Genomic DNA, 13,129 nt, shown 5'->3' with positions numbered 1-13,129 from the left:
GATTAAAGCGTTAACAGCACTTTTTCCAAGGGTAGGGGCATTAATTCCATTATCCTTATCAAATTAAAACAACAGCATTTACATTCCGCTCTTCCCTAAATTTCCTGTTGTTTAACATGTCCCTGTTAAACTGCTGTATAGCACCACTGGCAAGGAATGGCTGCTGCATTCCACGCCAGAGGTGGCTGCATTTCAGGGGTGAGATAATATCTAAACACACAGTTTATAAGACGCTCTGGGCTCCTTCAGACTGAACTGTCCCTTAGAAATAGATGGATTATTTCTCAGAAACTGTATCCAACAGAGGGTTTCATCCTACCAGACATTTAAAATCAGAAAACAGCAGCACTTTCGATGTCTGATTTGCTTAATCTCCTTTACGAAGTTTGAATATTTAAAAGATTGGTTTTTCCTCAATATAGGAAAACTGCAGAGTCAGCAGGTTTCCTATTAGCTTATAACGTCTGATGTTCTGAGCCACTGTTTCTGGCCAGCTGATCTCTTCAGAATGTTTTTGTTCTGTTCCTATGTGCTATTGTGAAATCTGAGGCTTGAAGACCCTGCCTCTTATTATGGCAGAATATACGGAGTGATCAAATGCTTGCCCTGAGCTGGAACTTCATCTGCTCCTATTGTACCCCTTGCCTTGGGTTAAGCCTATTATATCAGCTCCACACATTATGCAAGCAGATTCTTGTCTGTGAAACCTAGGTTACTCTTCTCAAAATCCCTTTCATTTCCTTTTGGAAATTTAAAAAAATATGCCATTTCTTTACTGATTCAAAGCATATTTTTTTAGCGAAGCAAAGACATCTTAGTCTTTGACTTTTTAAATAATTCTGCACTGCCAGCTGCAATACACTTTAACTGAGATCCCAGCACATTTTGCTGTTAATCCTTAATTTACACTGTTGAATTTACCCCTGCAAATAGGCTGGTACCCCACTACCTTGGTCAGTAAGCTGCGTGCCCTTCCCCTTCTCAAAGGCAGGCCCGGATGAGTTTGTGCTAGCTTCCATTCAAGTTGCAAGGAAAGAATCTCTAGTAGTGCCTTCCATGCTGTTGTTCTCTACACCAGGGCCCTTGAAATGCTGCCCAGCTGAGGGCGGCTCTGGCAACTTGCTCGGGACCTAAGGGCCACAGATAATTTAAATAATATGGAACAGACATACAGGTGTACCCACAAGGGAGGAGATGAGTGGGATATGCTGCCCTCTGCCCTTCCAAACTATTTTACTATCCTGTTTATGTCCCTCCCACTCTGCAGCTATAAACTTAATGGGTTCCCATCCTCAACCACATTTTATCATTTCAGAGTAGCTGTGAAGGTGACTGCAGCTGCCTTCCATTAGAGAGGAGACGACAGGTCCCAGCAACAATTCATTTAGGCCCAAGCAAAGAGCTTATCTGAGGACAATAACATTGCCTGCTGGAAACTGTAGACTCTGTGGACGGCAGTTCCATTTGATTCAAGATGGAGCATGGCTTTCTGGGACCTGTAGTCTGTAGAGCACAGCTTTATCCAGCTCAAGATGCCACAATGCATACTGCGTTTTTGGGCCCCTATCTCTTTGGGTTGCAGCTCCGCTTGGATCAAGATGGAGCACTGAATGCTGGGGGCTTGTAGTCTGCTCCCACATACCAAAGAATAAGTCAGCGGCAGACCATATTTTAGAACTCCACAGCCCAATCACAAGGCATCCCCTTCTCCAAATGTCCGACCCAGTTAAGGAACAATTAACAGCAGCATTCTCAGAATATCCTTACATGCAGAGGAAATGTAAAAGTCAGAAGTGCTGGACCTGCTACCACTCCGAGTGGGAGGACGACAGTTCTGCATAGACTGGAATTTGCCATCCCTGCCATGTGAAGAAATGGCATCATTTTCTGGCCTGGAGGAGAAATGAGAATGCAGGGTGATAAATACTCACAGCCTAAAAAAGCTGCATGAGAATTACCATATAATTTCCTGGAAAGGTACAGAAGAAACAGAAAAGTGTATTTTATGTTGCAAGCTAGTGCCAGGGGCACAACTTAGTAGCATTTTGACTGTACGACTCTACCAGGTTCCCCACATTAAGCTTTTTCAGGAGCGTAAAATTTGTTTCTGAATATTATGGGGGTTCCACATGATGCAAGATCAAAACAAAACACAGTATTTTAACTTAACAGCTGTAGAACTAGTTCTCTTAACTTCTTGGATAGGGCTGGTTGTCAGGAGGCAAGACTTGCTGAAAGAGAGAAGAGAGGATAAGATTGCTTGGTAATTCAGATGGGGTGAGAGGAAGCAGTGAGGGTGTCTTACGTGGACAAAGCAGGGGGCTGGGAGGAAAGTTACCCTGAGCTGAGAGTTTCGTTGAATATTCATGGCAAGATCAGGCTAAGAAACATCTAGTTAGAAAAGGGCCTTTCCAAGGAGGTGGTTAATAATTAGATCACTAAATCAGTTTCTAAGGGAACAGACAGAGGAATATTAAACAGTTTGTCCCTCCTGAGTGATCTCATAAAGTAGGAGGTCTTTAAAAAGAGCTCTCCAGTATTTCCTGGCTAGAGCATCCCCTTACAGTGTAGACTGAGGGCTTGCCTACGTGGGGACAATCAGGAAAATTAAATCCAAATTAACTAAACACTTAAAATTAAGGACGATTGGTTAAACTGTATTAAGTCCCTATAAGTACATTCTCTTTCAGAATTAAAGTGGTCTTAATTTGGTTTAGTTTAATTCACTTCCAAAGGCCACTTTAATTCTGAATGGGAGGGTCCATATAAGCGTTCAATGCAGTTTAACTAATCCACTTTTAATTCACACCTTTAGTTAATTGGAGGTAATTTTCCTGAGTGCCCCCCGCTCCCAGCCAAGCTGTAAACTGAATGAAGGCCACACTAATTCTGAATAAGAGTGTCCATGTTTAATGCCATTTAATCCACTTTAAATTTATACTTTTAGTTAATTTTAATTAATTGTCCTGAGTTTTCCCATGTAGAAAAGCATCAAGGGGTAAAACTTGTCATATTCCACAGCAGTTTGATACAATGCAGTCACTAGTTTACTTAAGTGATTTATAATCAAATAAATATAGCTCAAGCCTTTCTCTTCATGTCTGGACTGCTAGGGTGTGATCTGTGAGCAAAGCAATATAACTGAAGGGCATCCTATTAGTTCTTATCCACTAGTAATCAATTTCATTTGCTAAACTAAGTTAGCTGGGTATAAACTCCATTAGATCTTGCCCTTTTCTTCTGTAAATCCACTTTTCTGGTTATTGCCTTTCTACTCTAGTTGTTTTCCTGCACAGGGAAGTTAGCTATAGAGGGTTTCACTGTAAAATGCAAACCTCTCATGCATGCTATTAACGCCTGCTTTCCTATTTAACTTGGTTGGCGCTTAATAGTGTTCACACTGGTTTTACCATCTGACTAAAATAGAGAAATTTAAAGTTCACAGTTTTTAAACCAGCAAAAACCTACAGAAATTATTTGCAGTTTTGCAACATGGGGCAAAGAAACAATCTGCAGAGGCTGCTTTGCATCCTCATTATTCCAGTGCAGGAATAGGTCCCTCAACTATTGTAGCTGCCTGTACTCAGTGGGTTTCTGAGCAATCAGTCATTTAGTTACATTGTGAGACAGGAGCAGGCTGCAAGGCACAATTCACACTGTGTCACAGTCAGCTCATGGCGTGGAATCAATATCAGGTAGAGAAGCCTGGGAAGCCTTGATGAAATCTTTAGAAAGGAATCAGTTCTGGGGTATTACTTTTGTAACGGACATGAGTTATTTAACCTCATCTAGGGAACAGCTGTGGCCTCGAGAGGAGTGCAGTGGAATGGAGTCAGAAGACCTCAGATCTATTCCCAGCTCTGCCACTGATTTGTTGCATGGCCTTGGGGCAAGTCATTTCCCTTTTACATGTTTCATCTTTCCCATCTATAAAATGGGATAGTGAGGGTCAGCCACCTTTGTGGCATTTGAGAGCTACAGTTGAAAAGCACTAAATAAGCATTACTTTACAATGACTGTAGACTCCACAGAATGAATCCAGGTTTTCTAGCTTCCTGCGGGTAGCAAAAATTACAGGGGAAGGGGAAACCTTGAAGGCATTTGATGGTATTGGCCAGTAGCAAAGTGGCTTTGGTCTGATGTTCAGCAACATGTTCGATAGATTCCATCATCTGGGTCTATAGCTCTTTTGGGGAAGTGCAAGGAAACCAAGAATAAAAAGATCTGTGCGTTACTGATAGCAGCCCCACATTATTACTTGGTCACTGCTCTCCAGCCATATGTAGATGGTTTGCTAAGATTTGGGGTTTTATGGATATGGAAAAATGGACCATGCTGAAGAAAGATTCTTTTACCACATGCTTTAAAATCTGTACCCCACTTATGCTGTGAAGAGGAACTAGATTCTATAATAACACCTCAGCCATTTTCTTCATAAATTTACCAATAATAGTATATAGGCAAAAATAGGACCTTGAAAGCCAAATTCTTCCCTGGGATACCACATACATTTCCCATGTCAGAACTGGGGTCTGCTTGTTTTATATACCATGCTCAATTTTTACATCCTGAAATGGGGAAAGTGTTATGCACTCAACTAGAAACTGATTTTGTCAAGGCTCTTGTTAGTGTCTTTGTAGATATACAATAAATGTTGTCCTCTACCATTTTCCCCTACTTTCTGCTTTCATATTTTACCTTTGTAACTGCATTTTGTGACAGTTTGTATAAAAGAAACTATACAAAAGTCATATTATAGTCAAGTATCACATGGATACTACAAAAATAATTTGTATTAAATGAGGCTTTAGCTCATACCAAAGTGATTTTGACTTTTGGGCTTGGTGCAGTACAGATATTGCAAATAGTCTTGTTGCTTATTGAAAAGGCAATTTTCTCACTGGATTCTATGCAGTAAACCATTCTCTGTATACAGAAACTCAGTGTAAACTTGTCAATCTTCTGATATTACTCCCCAAACTTTGTGAGTGTAAAGGCAGCTTTAAAAGAAATGGTCACAACTTGTCTGAAAATGCTACCTATTTTTACAAGTAACACCTAAGTTCACTGTAAATTAAATATTTTCTCTGTAATTTCTCTGTTTGTTTACTTTGTACATTTGGCAGCTCTTTGTGTTTAATCAGTTCCACTGTTTGCCAATTCAGAGTCAGTTTCCCTATTTGTGTGGGTCTTCCACATGTAATGGGAAAGAAAAGCATTTTAAGAAAGATGCGCAAGTAAAACCAAAAAAAAGGACTGGAGAACTTAAAGGCAGATATAGAACCTGAAACTGAAGGTAACTCATTTTTTAAGAATGCCCAGATTTCAACCTGACATTTTTCTTTTTAATTTTTGAATAAAATAAAATAAGTAAAAAGATATTTAACTATGTTGTTGATCTAGTGGCTTTTGAGGTACCATATTCCATCCTAATAGGAATGGTTGGTAGTCTCTCAGTTTGAAAAGTGCACACAGAAATGGATATGAGAAATCCTCAAGACAGACTACTCCTCAACCCTGCACCATGGCTACTTGGATTTGGTACAATCCAAGACTGCATGCACCTGAAAGAAGAAAAATTGGTTAAACTTGTTCTTTGTTGTGTGATAGGACAGTGTCAAATCCTCTACCTCCCCCATAATGGAGAGGAAGAGGAGAAATCCCATCTCAAGAATGAACTAGGTAAGACTTATTTTGTTTAAGAACAGAAAGCTTGATAAATACCATGTCTTTAGGGTTCCGGAAGTCTCTTATTTCCAATTGCAAAACAATATCCTACCACTGACTTCAGCTACACGTAGAGCTGCAACCAGAAGTCATAGATCTCCCTTTCACAAGATCCCTTTTAGTTATCATTTTAAGTAACTAGCGCATTTACCACATTTGTAATCTTTGTCTGTCTCAATTTCTGCTTTCACGTGAGGGCAGCAATTGTCCCTAGAGGAGATTACATTTTCTGGTTTATGAAGTGGAAGATCCACTGGTATGTCAACTGCTGCATGGACCTCACCCACAGAAATAAAATTTTTATTAAAGCTAATGTTAAAAAAATTATATAATGCATAGGTTGAGAAAAGAGTGTTTGTACATCTGCGTATAGTGCTTAGATTATTCACAGATACAAAGTTTGTTTTTAACGTCATACGATACATAGAGCACATAATTAGCAATAACCCGTATTTAGGTGAATAGATTTAACAACACAGTTTAGATATTATAATCTGAATATTTGGGGTGGAGAATATGGACACATAGGATTTACTGCAAGCTTAAGACAAATGACTCTGTAAACTTTCATTCCATTATCCCAAGTACATGACTTTGGTCAATGGACCCATCTTTGACTGCAGTTTTCCCTCCTTTTCTTTTTCAAACATCCATTATTTTAGGTAAAAAACCTGTAAAGAATGACAATGGCAATGTACTTTCCAATATGGAGGTTTTATTTTTTGTATATTCAAGTTACATTATTTTGGAGTAAAATTCAAAGTTAAGAACAAAAAATCCAACTTTTTGCCTCATTTGCCCAGACTTACGTTGGGTATGCAGCTCTGTGATAGCTTGGGGTGACTGGTCTCTGGAGAGGCTCATCTATGCTCTGATGGACACCAGGAAACAGCTTCTTCTTCACTTTTGGTGTATGGGTCATTATCTAATACACAGAAGGAGAAAGAGGAGGAAAGAGAGGGGAAACTGAAGTCATTGGAACAGAGATATGAAGACTATCTGAGCATCAACCTAGATTTGTATCCTAATGTTACTGAACAGGATTTGCCATGCTTTACAGCATGTCTACACTACAGCTCTTTCTGTTCCGAGCCGGCTCAGTAAGGATGCAAGTTTGCCTTTCCCAAGCCCATCTTATTTCTGCTGGATAGAAGTTCCTCAACAGATAGTAAGGGATTGGGGCTGAGTAGGCAGGCAAAGAGTTGAGTCTCAGCCAGCCTTATATGTAGCACACAGAAAAAGACAGCTGTTATAATTAAACCTCTGGGTGTTATATGTTGATTGAAATGTTGAAATTAAATACCTAGCCAAACAAATTCAGTATTTTAGAATCCCAATGAGTGGTACTTACTCCCAAATACTCTGTTGTCAGCAGCTTCTCTCCTGATAGCTCTCCCAGCTGAGGTTGTAACACCTCATCTTTGTCCAGATCAGCCTCCATTGTATGACGGTCCTCCTGTTACAATAATATACTTCGATTATTTGAACACAGACCCTTGGGCAGCTTTCAGTTCCAGTCTAAGCATTTAATTTTCATTCCGGCAGTCACTTGTGCAATACGCATTTAAAACATAAATGACTCTTGCTACTAGGGCTGCACATGTGAACTAATGTTTGTGTGAATTTTTATGTGTGTGTGTGCGCATGCGTGTACATACACCCTTGTCCAAGCATTTGATTCAATCAGAAATAAATATAAATAATTCCTCCCAGTAGCTGCATAACCTTAGCAAGGCTGAAGGAAAAAAATTATAGCCCTGACGGGCTGGTCGCCTTGAAATCTCAAATCCCCAAGTATTCTATGCAGGCTCAATAATAAAGAACATGGTGTTAATATTCATTACTTTCTAACGAGAATAGTTCCACTCCATCCTCCAAAGAACATGACAGATGAGCACCACACTAGAACTAAAGGAAAGGCAGTTTTGCTTTTTAAAAAGGTTGCAACAATAAAACATTGTACGGAAAAGTAAATTAATAATCATTCTAGGAGAGGTTACTTACTTTCTATACTAACTGCAGTTCTTCAAGGATGTGTCCCCCTACTGGTGCTCCACATTAGATGTGCATGTGCCCCATGTGTCTTTGATCAAAGATTTTTGGTAGCAGTGCCTATTCAGCCTGCACGCACACACCAGACCTCCTTCTGTCCCATACTGAGGATATATAGAGCTGTACAGGCAAAACACCCTCAGTTCCTTCTCTATTGCTAAGAACCGTGAGACGAGACTCAGAAACAGAAAGGAAGGAGGGCATCTAGTGGAACACCCATGGGGAACACATCTCAAAGAACTACAGTTACTGTGCAAGGTAGGTAACCTCTCCTTCTTTGAGTAGTGTCTCTATGGGTGCTCCACTTCAGGTGACTCCTGAGCAGTACTCCTGGAAGGAGAACAGAGCTTCAGAGTTGTATCTAAGACTGAAGATAGGACTGCCATGCCAACAGCAGCATCTGACTTGGAAGTGTGCATCAGGGCACAGTGTTTGGAAAACATATGAACTGATGCCCAAGTTGAAGATTTGCAAATTTCTGCAACTGGTACAGTTTTCTGCAGTGCCATGGATGTACATTGGGATCTTGTAAAATGGGCTATTATTCTAGAAAGAGGCTGATCATTAGCAACCTCATAACAAGAAAGAATACTTGTTTGTCTGTAGGCAGTACAGTAGCTGGAGTCTGCCAGATGGTCTTGGCAGGTTCAATTAGAGCCTTATTCACCAGCAAGACCACTTGACCAGAAGTTGTCACGTGCAGAATGTCTAAAAGCTTATGCTGCAACTCTTGAACTGCCTCCAAGGGGATCTGGAGAGTGTTAGCAATCTGTTTCATAAGTTCTTGAAACTGTTTAAAATCATCAGCATAAGAAGGTGGGGAAGGCATTACAGCCTCATCTGGTGAAGATGAGGAGATACTGGTTTGTGGTGTCACTTCCTTGCCTCTTGCTCCTTGAAAGCAGGCCAAGGTCTCTGTATACCAAACCCCAAACCTTGTTTAGTATTTTTAATGTTGGGCAATGACAGGGTCATGTTAATACCTTTGAGGCTTTGGGTCCATATCTGCCATCTAAATTAATACAACAGATATCCCTGCCCAGAAATCTGGGAATCTGAGGAGATGTCTTCAGCTTAGTCCAAGGGAGGAGCAGACTGAAGGCGGAAACAATGTTTATCTGCCTCATCCTGAAGGTACCGGAAGACTAGGGGGTACTGAGGAAGGGGAAGGTCTCCGTGACCTAGAAGATCACAGTATTGACAGTCCTTTGGTATCCATCAAGAAAGGAGACTGTGGCTTATCTGAGACAGACAAATCTGTAGAGAATCTAAATTCCTGCCGTACCAGGTGATTGTGTGCTGAAACTGAATGAGGTTCTGCAACAGTCAGCAGCGGTACCAAGGATGCTGTTTGCTTCACCGATATTTGTCTAGCAGAATATTTGATGGTACAGAGGATGGTGCTAGCTTTGGAGGAACCAATTAATAGTCTGAGACACCTGCTTATGTACTGGCCATAGCACAGAGAGCTCTGTAAACAGTACCAGCTTCCTTGACGCAAAGTGTTTACTTACTCTCTGTGGTGCAATCTGCTTAGATTGTACTGGATATGGGTCTGGTACCAAGGCATGCTTGGTACTGTGATTCTTGAAAGAGCCTGAACTCTTTGACTAAGACTCCAGGTATTGGAGAAGCCTGGAGCCTCAGCAGTACCCTTTCTGGAACACGGGGTCTCTGAAACAGTCTATTTCTACAGTGACTGAGGTCGATGGGGTACTGTGGTCACTCAGCGGCTGATGTACAAGGCAGGCATCTGGGCCTGAATCCAAGGCTGGTCACAAGGAGGGCTCCATCATGAGAAGCCTAAGTTTAACCTCCCTATTTTTCCTAGATCTACTCCTGAAGGCCAAGCAGATCTTGCACTTACACAGTATGTGCGTGTCTCCAAGACACACTTGCAATGGACATTGCTGACTGGCATAGATTAATGGCAGGTGAAGCAGTGCTTGAATTCCAGGGATCCCAGAACACCATGCAGACGACAATCCTGGAGGGAAAACCCCTGGGATGGGGGTGGGAGAGGAAGGGATGTCTAACGGAAACAAACTCTTAGTTAACTAGAAGAACTACAAAACTATAAACCCAAAAGGAGCAAACTGAAGTAGACTTATAACCCAAATGAGCTAAAAGCTAAAGGTTAAGCTTGAAGCGGGAACCTATAAACTCCATCTCAGGCCACAGGGCAGTTGAGAAGGAATTGAGGGCAGTTCACCTGTACAGATCCATATCTCCTCAGTACAGAGCACAAGAAGGTCTGGAGCACATGTATGGAAAAAACAGACCCTGCTACCAAAAACCTCCAATCAGAGGTACATGTGCTTCTGAAGTGGAGTGCCCTCAGGGACACTACTTGAAGAAGAACTAGCTACTGTTATGAAACATAAAAAGCCTGATCCAAAACCCATTAAAGTCAATGGTGACTATCTATTGACTACAGTGGGCTTTGGATCATTCCCAAAGAGCATAAAAGGAGAAAAAGGACAGGACAAGCACCTTTACATGAGCATGACATAAAGTGAGGGAGTAGGCTTCAGTCAAGCTGGGAAATAACTGTCATGGGATGGCCCCAACAAGAGCACCCTCCTGGGTAGGCTGTGGCACAGCAGACATTTCTGCCTCAGTTTTCCCTTTCAGGGGCCCCAGAAATAGTCCGAATGGTCTTCCTGAGTATAAAATATAACCCTTGGGGAATTTATTTTAGAAGTCCAATGCACATAAGCCATAACAAAATAAGTCCCAATACCAAGCCCCGCAATCATAGTCCAGACAGTACATCAAGCAGAACCCCGGCGTCCCTCATCACACCCCAGCTCTCCAGCCTTCTTCCTTCTCTGGCCCTCTGGCTTCAGCTCTCCAGCTCCAAGAGCCAGGAGGCACCTCCCGCTGCTGCTGTCAGCCTTCAGCCCTCTCCAGCCTTCTTTTCCATGGTTCTCTGCCTCAGGAAGGACAGCTGGCTACCCCCCTCCCCTGACTTCCTAGCCCTCAGTTCTTTTCAGCCTCCCAGCATCAGCTTTGACTCTTGAAAGTCAGCAGGCTTGCCTCTCCACTGACTACCTGGTAATTCCTCCCTCTTTCCAGGGAAGGCCTGCAGACTTAACTCACCAGGTTGTTCTCTCACCGGGTCTCTCTCCTCTCCGATTCTCCCTGGTCCTTTATAGCCTCCAACAGATACTACCATCCCCCTTAAAAGGCCAAATGGGAACAACTGCTCTGGCACAGGGGAGCTGGACCTACTTCATTTAATGGGTCAGCCACCTTATGACACTTTGCGACAAAAATCATCCAAATGTCAGATGCTTATGCAATCTCAAAACAGGTTCAGAAAGAATATGTTTTATAAGTGTGCGTATGGGAGAGATTTCATGTGGCACATGTTGGCTACAGATACTGCCACCACCCTCAGTAGGCCTTGACTTAATGGAGCTTCGCGGATTCACAACAGCTAAGGATTTGACCCTATATTTTTCTGCTTGCACCTTTATATATTTAGCACTTATTTAATATGTTAAACAAAACCATAATCTTTGCTCTGATATGGCTATTTTGTTTCTTACTAGCCCTGCTGCCATGGGCATCAGGAGCATGTGAACATGCTTATGTTACAGGCGTTAGGTTATAGACATATTGCTTATATGCCACAAAAATATTCTATGGTTTAAAGGAAAAGCCTTGGAATGAATTATTGTTTCATGCAGGGAATTAAGAAAGCACTTGTTAACTTAATCATCTGCGATGAATTCCAGTTTGCAATCACTAAATAGGAAGTGGGTTTAGTCTTTACTCATTTTACTTTCTTAATTATATTTCCCCAAAATAATTCCAAAAAAGACCAACACAGTCATTTTTCTCAACAAATTGGAGACATCATTCTTCCTACCCCTTTCTAAAATAGTTGCATGGCACTTCTAGTATAGAATGGCTGCTGTATTATAAGAACTACATATCAGTGGTAGGCGTGAAAAGCTCAAAAGACTTACCTCTCTCACCAACAGAAATTGGTCCAATAAAAGACAGTACCTCACCCACCCTGTCTCTGTAATGCCCTGGGACCAACAAGGCTACAACAACACTGCATACATTAATTTTAATGAAAGATACAGTACATGTCTAAAACCCCTAAACTGCATTGAAAATATCAACCATAGTCTATAAAGCAATTTTGCAATTATTCTGGATGAAAGCAGCAAGAAAAACGTACCATCAGTGGCTTTCCTGTTATTTATCTTCTTTAGTATGCTTACAACGTAACAGCTAGACACATGCCAGGAGTTAAACTGGTTGATCATAACATCCTTTTTTACTTTTTCCATTGGCCTGACAACAGTTTCACTTCTAAAAAGCTTTAAAGCTCTTCACGGATTGGCTCTCTTCATCGTGTTATCTATCTTAACTAGATATCTAAGGTCCTCCAGTTGAGGCTTCTATTTCATTCTGCACACAAAGTTCTAGGCTCTGTTGGCAAGTGGGCATAAGAACGGCTATACTGGATCAGATCAAAGGTCCATCTAGCCTAGTATCCTGCCTTCCAATAGTGGCCAATGCCAGCTGGCCAATGCCAGGTGCCCCAGAGGGAATGAACAGAACAGGGAATCATCAAGTGATCCATCCCCTGTCGCCCATTCCCAGCTTCGGGCGAACAGAGGTTAGGGACACCATCCCTGTCCACCCTGGCTAATAACTATTGATGGACCTATCCTCCATGAACTTATCTAGATCCTTTTTGAACCCTGTTGTAGTCTTGACCTTCACATCATCATCTGGCAAGGAGTTCCACAGGTTGACTGTGTGTTGTGTGAAAAAATACTCCCTTTTAGTCTCCATTCTAAATCTTCAGAATCTCACAACTGCCTGAATATTGCTTAATGTACGAGGTATCTGGATCCAAACATATCCACATTCTAGTCCCTTGTACGGAGTACATCCCTCTACCCAAACATCATTCCACTACAACCACAACGCAATGATGCCCTGTTCTACCACCACACAACAGCTGCAGCAGACCACAGCAGTGAAGGTGTTAATGGCTTGAAGTCTAAGGCTTGGTCTACACTGGAAATTTAGGTTGGTTTAACTACGTGAGTCAGGGATGTGAAAAATCCACACCCTTGAGCAGCGTTCCTAAGTCCCCATGTAGACAGTGCTAGGTAAACTCTCCCATCTACATAGGTAGCATCTACACTGAAATGTATCAGCTGTGCCACTGTAGCACAATCCCGAAGATTAAGCTCTTTTCTTTTGATGTTGCTTCTAGCTGAGCTGTATTTTCACACTGAAGGGAACTGATTTTATTGCCAGGTGCCGAGTGACAGGTGGATCAGAAGGTATCCTATAAATGTCCTGTTATTTTATC

General features: G+C 41.7%; 1 protein-coding gene across 1 annotated transcript in view; it reads right to left on the bottom strand.

Moving 5' to 3' along the window:
• Positions 1–13,129, bottom strand: part of ARMC9 (armadillo repeat containing 9) — a 105,788-nt gene that overhangs the window by 13,861 nt on the left and 78,798 nt on the right. The window contains exons 20-22 of the mRNA XM_077826107.1: positions 7,079–7,183; positions 6,537–6,652; positions 1,768–1,892 (exon numbers count right to left, since the gene is read on the bottom strand). Coding sequence (XP_077682233.1) covers positions 1,768–1,892; positions 6,537–6,652; positions 7,079–7,183 — 346 coding nt within the window. The remainder of the gene's footprint in view (positions 1–1,767; positions 1,893–6,536; positions 6,653–7,078; positions 7,184–13,129) is intronic.

The sequence above is a fragment of the Eretmochelys imbricata genome, chromosome 9 (genome assembly GCF_965152235.1).
Source record: "Eretmochelys imbricata isolate rEreImb1 chromosome 9, rEreImb1.hap1, whole genome shotgun sequence".
In the NCBI taxonomy this organism is placed as follows: domain Eukaryota; kingdom Metazoa; phylum Chordata; order Testudines; family Cheloniidae; genus Eretmochelys; species Eretmochelys imbricata.
This window is presented reverse-complemented; position numbering and strand designations above follow the sequence as displayed.